A 9,318-nucleotide genomic window follows, 5' to 3' on the forward strand; every position below is an offset into this window, starting at 1 on the left:
TCAACGTGCTCTTCATCGCTGTCGGTTTCCTCAGCAGGAGTCTCCGGTACCTGTGGCTGACTGGTGTTTGGTCCACTGGGCTCTGAATCATCATCTTTCCCAATTAGACCAGGTAGCGTTGGTACATCTGTTTCCGCTCTGTCACAGTCAACATTTTCTTTCACTGGTTTTGAGTCTGTCTCCGTAAGACTGCAAATATCCTCCTCGGTTTCCTTCCACATCACAACATCCCCAGCTTCTTCATCTGATTCTTTCCCTGATGTCTCATGGCAGGTTTCCATCAGACAACCAGTGTCCTCACTAGATGTTTGGTCTTCATCAGTTGGTGGCGTGAGGACCTCGATGTTGGACAGTGATGTGGCGTCCATACACTCCTCAGAAGTCTGTGTCTTTGTGGCTATTACCTCATCCACCTTGGTCTGTGCTGCCATTGACTGCCTCTCACCATGATGCCAGTCTAAGCCGCTGGGATTAGCTCTATCTTCTGTGGCGTCAGTTGCCCCAGTTGAATGGGTCACACTGGAATTATTTACCATTCCACCTGTGCCGCCCTCTGCTGGCAGCAGAAGAGCACTGGAGGAGGGAGGAAGAGGAGGTGGTGGTGGGATGAAGACATCATCTGCGCCCTCATCATCCATCACGCCGTAGTACCTCTTGATCACTGCACAGGCTTTGGTTTCACCTTGGGGATTCTCACAAGACGTTTCTGATTGGGCGTCGGTGTCGGGGATGGAGGGACGACCGTCGTCTCTGGAGACGAGACCTGGGTCCATGGGGACGAGCTTCTGAGACACTATCAGCTGTTTCCTCTGTGATCCCCTTTAATTCTGCCCTGTTTTGATTCAGATGAAAAGAAAATGTTACTGAGGTTGATAGTTTAATTAAAAAACCTGCTTTTGCAGAATTGAACCAGCTTTTACATGAAGATTAATTTAATTATTTAGATGATGAAATAGATATTCCACATTCCGTCATATCTGCCGCTGCAGCCTCGACGACATGGACAGAATAAAGTAAAAGGAAATTTCTTTTGATATTGTGCACATTCATAAATCAAAATGAATCAGCACAGACCAGTTGATCCTGCACCTTTCTGTAATTCAGCTTTCCCACTTTGTAACCCGGCCTTTTTACTTGACACCAGTTCTTTTATTTCTCTTGAGCAGAGCCTTCAGCTCCCGGGTTGTTCTGGTGACTTTCCTCCCGGCTGTGGCCGAGCACCGGTCATTCTGCTGACAAAGGGAAAGAGTAATCAGCTTTGCTCGGCCTGTTTTGGGACACGCACCAGGTTCAATATCCGCCTGCCCGGTTGGACCCAGACACACTCGTCACCTCCAGAGTTTTCCTGTCAGAAGCAGTTTTTATTGGTTGTTACAGCCTGTTCTCGTCTGGTTATATCACTGATCAGCCTTCTATCAACGACTGTACCTAGACACGTGTTGTGTGTAGTGAGTCACAGGAAGCACGGAGACACTCTGCAGCCTTTTCCAACACGTCTCCTCCTTAATTGAAAATATCGCCTCTGCTTAATCTGGGTTGCATGTGTGAGTCTATATTTACACCTGCATTCAGGAGCTTAATGCCAGCCGCTGCAGTTTGGGATTATCAACATCAGCACCACCATATTTAATATCAAGTTTATGAGCAACAAGACAGAATAAAGTGGCTTAAACGAGCTTAACCTGTTTGTTCCACCTTCCAAGGAACATTTACTCCTTATTGTCATGTAGAAGGTTCTTGTGGATTATTTTACCATTCAAAAAGTATTCGAATACTTTGATACGATTTGATTTTGACTATAACCCGAGCTCCTGAGTCTGTGTTCCTGTTCCTATTGAAGCTCTACTATTAAAACCTGCCAGAGAGAGAGAAGTGTAACCGGGAAGTAAACAAGTGCAAAGGTCCAAACCCATCGTGCAGAAAAGTTTGACGGAAGAAGAAGAGACCCACCTGCTCGTAGATCTGCGGAACATCTTCTGTGTGTGATGACCTCAGTGGAAATATGAACGATCCGGCTGATGATGCAGCTGATCTGCTTAGCAGCTGGACTTCCTGTCCTCTGTGTCACGTGAGCAAACAAAATCCTCTTCAGTTCAAATCACCCACAGAGACAATGTAGGGACATGTCTCATTAATGTCACGTTCAGCTGCCTATAGAAGAATTTAAAGGGTGATTCCGGTATTTTGGGACCTGGGCCCCATGTTTATCAATGTCCAAAATACAGATTCCAAAAGGCCCAGGTTGAAAAACAAAGGAATCACCCTTTTAAAGTTATAATATTTCCACACTAAGCTATAGAAAGTGAAGTAGTGAAAACCAGTCCCATGTTGTTACTCATTATTAGTGCAGTAACTGTGAGGTGTTAAAGAAATCACACAATACATGAACACAATTATATTTCTTTAATAAGCATATATTCCAGTAAACAACCACTGTAATGAATCAGGTTTATACCAGGTCACAGTGATACCATATAAAACACGTCAGTAAATAGGACATAACCCAGATTGTAGAAATATGAGGTCACATCAAACCTTCAGAAACGACTCATCTTGTCCTCAGATGTTTCAGATTCTCTTTAATCAAGAATGAATTCTCTTGTCGAGGGTTAAAAACAGATGATGTCACACGTTGGTAAGATCTATGAGTCAAATTGTGATTTGTGAATATGGGCTATACAAATACATTTGATTGATTGATTAATTAAATTCAATTAGACCATGATTAATCATCTTAATGCCGCAGACTTCCTTCCTCTCCCAGTCCTCTTTGGTTTTTCCATTCCTGGAGGAAGCACCTTTAAACACATGGAATAGTTTCTGGCTCTTAAGGCATCTGACAAAATCCCAATGTAGAGAAAAAGAAAAGGTCACTTGAGGTGAGACGCATCTGCACAGCTGCAGGAGGGCATTTTGAAATGCTCAACTTTGTCCACCAGGGGGTGGAAGTGGATCTTTAATCACTCCTCTTCAAAAGTCTTAAAACATCCCGACTCTCTGGTTCTTCGACAAAGTGAAGGGGTCCGAGCTGAGGGACAGAACCACTGGGACCATGTTGGGCTCATACTGGTGTGCACTCAGATAAATGATCATTGAAGCAGCAGTGGTGTGTGATACGAGGCACAGTGGTTTGAAACATGTGATCAAGTCCAATGAGTCTTTCTCTTACATGACGGAGCAGCACTTGCAGGTCTTGGGCTTGGATGTGTCTCCTCTCTCTGCTTTGCTGGGGGACGATGGTTCACGCAGCCCTTTGTCCCCGTCCTCTCTCTGGACTTTAGCTCCAGCTCCTTCCAGGTGAACGTCCTGAAACTCCTTCTCCGCCTCCGGCTCTGCTGCCTCGTTTGACTCTGACGGAGTTGAAGCAGCAGTTTCAGGTTCTAGGACGTATTCCTCTCCGTCCTCGGTGATGATGACTCGCTCCGCAGTGAGCATCCCTTCTTCGCCCTCTTGGTCGTCACCTTGGCCAGATGTGGCGTCCGTGTATCCCAGGAACAAAAGAGTCACGGGGCCGTCCTTCAACCTCTGATCGTCCACGTCCTCTATTCCCACGTCTCCAACTGCCATGATGTCATCTCTTTTACCGCTGTCCTCTACGCTCGGCGCGTCCTCGAAGTCGTAGCTTCTGTCTAACTGCACGTTGTTGTCTTTAGACGCGGCGTGATGGGTGGACAGAGACGGGAGCTTTTCCTTCGGGATCCCGGAGGCTTCGACATTCCCAGTCTTCACCTCCGTCATGATCGGAACGACTGTGACTTCGTCCAGCAGCGCTTCCATCCCGACCCCGTCGATGACGCTCAGGATCTGCCCGAGCTCTTCGGTCGAGGGTTGACCTCCTGACCCGCCCACAGTGTGGATGCTCTTCCTGCCGTCGTCGAACACAGTGTGGACCCTCTCGGCCCCGGCTGATGTGGGAGCCACAGATCTGACGACGGTGGCCCCCGTCTTCGGGTCCCGCTCCACCTGCACCGTCAACATTCCCATGACTGAAATACAACAAACAGCAGAGCTCAAATTCAGATGAAGTAAGAGAGGAAAACTACCCTCAAGGCTAAATAACAGATAAATATATTTATTCATTTGTGAAGGTGAAAGGTACAAAGGTTCACGCCGGGTCACAGAATCACAGCCTCGTGTCACTAATGTGAGAATATAGGGACACAAATACAGACGGCACAAAAAAACTAATGAGTAGAAAAAGACAAAGTGGGTTAAACATAAGTGAGGTTCGGCTCAGTCGCTTCGTTAAGCCGTACCCTGAAGGCGGAACGAGGACAGAACCACAGAGAACAAACGGGTCATTGTTTGCAAGAGAAGAGAAAAGAGACATAACTGAAAATCGTATATTTCATGTTCGTCGGTGAATATCATGAAACTCTGGGACATTATTACAAATTGCTGCGGTGGGACGGATGGAGGCGTCGGGTACTGATAAGGAAACGTGAACTCAGTGTGCGAGCTTCAACCCTGTAACTACACCACATGATATATTAGATGTTAAGTCACAGTCTCACTGAGCCTCACCTGATCGGCCATCGTCGCCACTTTCATGAAACATCCTGTTCGCCATTTGAATGGAGACGTAATCATCAACCTCTTCACTCGCTGAGGAAGAAAAGCACAGGACTGTAAATACAGATGAGTGACTCCTCTTCCCCCACAAGTCAGAAAGGAAACCAGAATATCTCAGACACCAACGAACCAGAGTCTGAGCGTCAGTGCTTTTACTTTGAAACAGGTACAGGAAGCGTCTTACTCCACAGTTAGAAGCTCGTTAACACTGAGTGTAAGTGATCTCAGGCTCGACTCCCACGGGCCACGCTGCTCGAACCTGATATCACGAACGCCAAAGTGAAAAGCGAGACGTTCCGGCGACGCTCACTCATCCACTGTGACTTCCGTTTGGACTTTTGTTTACCTGGTGCAGGTAAATATGGGCTCAGAAGAGTTGGAGTAAACTTTTGCCCTCGTGGCGCTGTTGTGTAATCGAGAGGATTTTTTTTTTTGGTACAGTCAAAGTAGAGCTGTTCCTCAGACATGGCTCCATTCTGTCAGCCCGAGTTAACTGACTGTTCTTCAGGCTGAGATTTAGTTATGGTTCATTATCATCTGTCAAGACATAATAGATTCTGGGACGACACAGTCATGAGGGAGACAAAGAAGAGACAGAAGCTGATGGTGAACTAATGGCGGCTTCTTACCGCGTGTGTCGGCGGCCGCCTGTGGGTAAAGAACAGATAAGTGTCAATGCTCTTCATGGTCGAACACTGCGTCAGCACCGAGTTCTAACTTCTAACACAAGCCTCCCTCACAGTTTATCCTCAGAGCGAGAGTCACAGCGAGCGCAGTCATTTCAGACATGCTGTCGGCTGCCAAGGGTTGGACTGAGCTAAATATATATAATACGGTACATTAAAAATAACAGTGAAACATTCTGGTTGAGGTTAAAGGTCACATATTAATAAGCTCATATGTATATATGACTGTATTTCTATGTGAAGTCTATGGTTCATGTACTAAGATGCTCGAATGATTAAAGATGAGAGAAGATAGGAAGATTCACTGCTGCTGTCAAAGTGAGAAAAGAATGAAATAGGGAATAAAATGAAACAAATAAAAAATAAAATCATAAAATATTGTTTATACAGAAGTAAAAGAAAAGTTTAAAAGTTTAAAACGATATATTCAGGTTTAGTTTCGAGTGGAAGAAATCAAACTGAAAAAACACAGATAATATTCATCAAAAACAATCAGGTCATTAAATTCAGGGAAAACTGAGGCAGTGAAATTATTCAGTTGTTGTATTTTTTATTCATGATACATAATCTGAGGTGCACAACTCATCCCAGTTGTTTGGGGAAGTTAAATGTTTTCTGTTTGTAGTAACATTTATTTAACGGTTGCCAAAGCACCGGGGGGAGGAGTCAGGAGGCCAAACTGAATTCTGTTTGCATCACATGACCCTTGTTTCTATATTCATTCATGGGTTAGTTCGATTTCTTTTCAAAGTTCAGCCCTGGAGGAGAGTTTTGCTCTGTGTGTGTGTGTGTGTGTGTGTGTGTGTGTGTGTGTGTGTGTGTGGGGGGGGGGGCTTCACAGCCTCAAATTGATTTCAGGCTGTTTATGTTTCCAACCTTATTAAGCGAGAAGACACAGTTATAGTCGGACGTTTCTATTCGCTGTGTGTGTTTCTATCCGTGTGCGTGTTTGTCTCCTCACTGTTCTCACAGTCACATCTGCTTATCTCACCTGATAGTGGCTCTGTGCTCCGGCTGCAGCTGCACAGTTCACACTCTCTTTGTTTTCTTCCTCAGTCGCTTGCTCCTCTTCTCTGGCATCAGCTGCCTCCTCCTCTTCCTCCTCTTCGTCCCCGGGCGTCTTTTGACTTTCGTTTTGTTCACTGTGACACACACACACATACAAATATGCAAATTACAGCTCAAATCATAAATGATTCAGAGCGGTGGACCAGGAGTAGAGAGACGCTGTGTGAGTGTGTGTGTCTGTTTGTGTTCGAGGCAATAATCCGTCACAACATAGCTGCTTCCTGTTTGATGTTGTCATGCTCGATATCGACGTGTATCCCTGATAAAAACATGCACTCGCTGCTACACGGCAGATTTTTGCATGTTTGCATTGTGCAGAAATCAGAGTCTGAGCCTTACATATGATTTTCTGACAGTAACACACAGTACGACTTCCATTAGTACAGTATTGTCCTGGTAACGCATCAGAAGGTGTAGAAGCATCGTCTGTACCAACTCTACTCTTTTCAATAAAAGCCGGGGAAGTGTTTGCATCAAGTCTCAAAGCTTCATTTACTTCCATTGCTGCAGGAAAGATTACTAATTACTAATTTCTTCATTCGTTTCAAATAATAATAATAAACTTGCCCGATGTGCAGCTTCAGATCTGTGGTGTCTATCATCCCCTCATACGGAGGGTGGGGCCAGGGAGGAAAAAACCAAACAGATGTGATACTGATAATATCTTCATCTCCTTCGGGATCCAAAACTCACATTTAGTAGTAAAAGACGACGACGGAGGCGTTGATGTATCTTCAGGCTAAACTCAGTTAACTGCAGCAAAGTGTCGCTGCTGCACAAACACACACACACATGCCCCGAGGCAGTGGGAGCTCGGAGGAAGCAGAGATGTGTTTCTTCTTCTCCGAGGCTGTTGCAGTTTGCCTGATGCAGCACTGAGCTACTGACCACATGGGCTGTACTGGTTGTTATGGTCATCTTTAAAAGGGCGTGTCCTGCTGGGAACAGTGAGGTCGTTAATGGGATACATAAGTGAGGAGGAGAAAAGGGCTTTTTACTTCTCCTCTGTCATCACCACTTCCTCCAGGAACGTTTTGATTAAGTGTGTTTCCTTCTGGAGGCCGGGTTGAGCTCGTTAACGACTGGATGTTTAAGTTTCAGGACATGTTAACTGATCTGAGAACAGCTTGTTCAAGTCAGAGCGACTCCACCCGTGAACACTTGACGTCAGCTCGTGAGCATCTCGGCCAAAGATGTGACGAGAGGGTGGGACACAGCGGCGGTCAACATTTTAACATGAAGCAGCTGGAGGTAAACAATGAAAACCATCAGGTCACATCCCAACTTTCCCCTTTTCACATTTACAAAAGAGCTCAACGACACTTTCAGAACGTCTCTGGTTCCAGAAGTAGATTTCTTATTCCTTTATCCATCGACGTGTCAGAAAATCCTGTTTTCTGTCGTATATTTAGTGTAACGCTGAACCGTCCGATCGTAGCTGACATGATGTCTGTGGTTGTTGTTAACATCTCCATGGTAACCGTGAGCTCCACCAATCAGGTGTCGCTATTACACCTGAGGATTGTGGGTAGTGTAGTACTTCTCCTTGACGTCATGAATAAAACATGTTTTATAGAAAAACTTGTGGCTTCTACAGGAGAATATAACTTTGTTTCACAGTCTCGTAACTTGTGGTAAATCTGCCTCGGATGGTTAAAATATTATGGCTGATAATCAAAACCTCTTTTCAGATAATAAATGAGGTTTTAACTAAATGAGACAGATCCTGACCTGTTTCTGTGTCGTCTTCATTCACCGTCCTCTGCTTCTTCTCTTCTTCCTGCTGTCGAAGTCTCTGCAGGTGAAAATGATCCTTTAAAACTGAAATAAAATACGTGAACACTCGGTAAAAACTAATAAAACTGTGGGTTTGTTGAGTCTGTTTGAGTCCGGCCCAGCCTGTGAATCTCTGCTCACTCCTTTAGTCTCACTTTCCTGCTGCAGCTGCAGAAAGTGTCACAATCATCAAACTCCATCTACAAAGTCACGGCTTCGCTCCAGATCACACAGAAAACACAACTTATCTAACTTTCCTGTAACTTCATCACTACACACGATCACGTTCTGACGAGTCTTACCTCTCAAAAGCAAAATGTCTTTTAATTTTAGTCCCCAAAAAAAAAAAACACTGAAGCAACTGCTGCACTTTCCTTGGTCTGAGAGTTCTGCACTTGTGATGGTGGGTTACACCCGCTTTTTAATACAATTCTTTGGTAACACCCCTCTGCAGTCATGTTCCCCGAGGACAAGGACGTCTTCTGTATGAAAGCAGAGAAGCGAGGGAGGGAGAGGGAGGGAGGGAGGAGTATTTTTAGGGGACGTGACCAACAGATTAAAGCGGCTGATACAGCTGGCAGGGAGCAGGGATGCCGAGAGAAATAGTTCAGTGACGCAGCACATTGTCTGCATGCTGACGCCGGATCAGTGCTGGTAACCTACGCTGTAAACATGCCGAGCTCCACTCCGGCCCTCTGCTCTCTCTCTCTCTCTCTCTCTCTCTCTCTCTCTCTCTCTGGTGAAGTGGGTCACTGGTGTTTGGGCTGATTTATTTCTTTATCTTGTACATTAGAGGACGAGGTCAGGACGGCTCCACTCGGGCCCTGCAACCCTTTTTTATTTCACAGGCCAGCGATTACTGGCCAGAAAGTAAACTGGGGAATGTTCTTTGCGTGCTCACCTCGGGCAGATCAAGTCCGAGTGTTCCACCGAAGTGACGCCGTTGGTGCGGTAAGATTGTTTTGACAGGAGGTGAAAGTTCCAGTTGGTTTGAGGCGGACTGAGACGGACGGTAAAAAGGGGGAAAAGTACAGAGAGACATTTGTTGGCTCCTCTTTGCTTCGTGCTCTGGATCTAACATGTGAAATAGAAATTAAATCTTTGCAGCAGCAGTTTTTGAAGAAGACATCCCAGTTTTCTAGCTGTGATGGAACCAACAGTATGATTCATGATGAATGACGTTAGATGTGTTGTGCAACAGCCTCACTGCAAAAAC

General features: G+C 45.4%; 1 protein-coding gene across 3 annotated transcripts; it reads right to left on the reverse strand.

The window, feature by feature from the left end:
• Positions 1-2,799: 2,799 nt before the first annotated feature.
• Positions 2,800-8,552, reverse strand: LOC117766512. 3 transcript variants are annotated; one of them, XM_034593593.1, is made up of 5 exons: positions 8,405-8,552; positions 8,058-8,139; positions 6,250-6,400; positions 4,525-4,605; positions 2,800-3,986 (listed from the first exon to the last, which is right to left on the reverse strand). In XM_034593593.1, exons 4-5 carry the CDS (start codon positions 4,568-4,570, stop codon positions 3,166-3,168), a joined length of 867 nt encoding a protein of 288 aa, XP_034449484.1. In that variant the 5' UTR covers positions 4,571-4,605; positions 6,250-6,400; positions 8,058-8,139; positions 8,405-8,552; the 3' UTR covers positions 2,800-3,165. The 3 variants fall into 3 exon arrangements, with proteins under 3 accessions (XP_034449484.1, XP_034449485.1, XP_034449486.1); XM_034593594.1 differs by having other exon boundaries at positions 8,058-8,121; positions 8,405-8,531; XM_034593595.1 differs by lacking the exons at positions 6,250-6,400; positions 8,058-8,139; positions 8,405-8,552 and adding an exon at positions 4,757-4,880.
• Between the last annotated feature and the right edge of the window lie 766 nt (positions 8,553-9,318).

Source organism: Hippoglossus hippoglossus, chromosome 8, assembly GCF_009819705.1.
Source record: "Hippoglossus hippoglossus isolate fHipHip1 chromosome 8, fHipHip1.pri, whole genome shotgun sequence".
Classification (NCBI taxonomy): domain Eukaryota; kingdom Metazoa; phylum Chordata; class Actinopteri; order Pleuronectiformes; family Pleuronectidae; genus Hippoglossus; species Hippoglossus hippoglossus.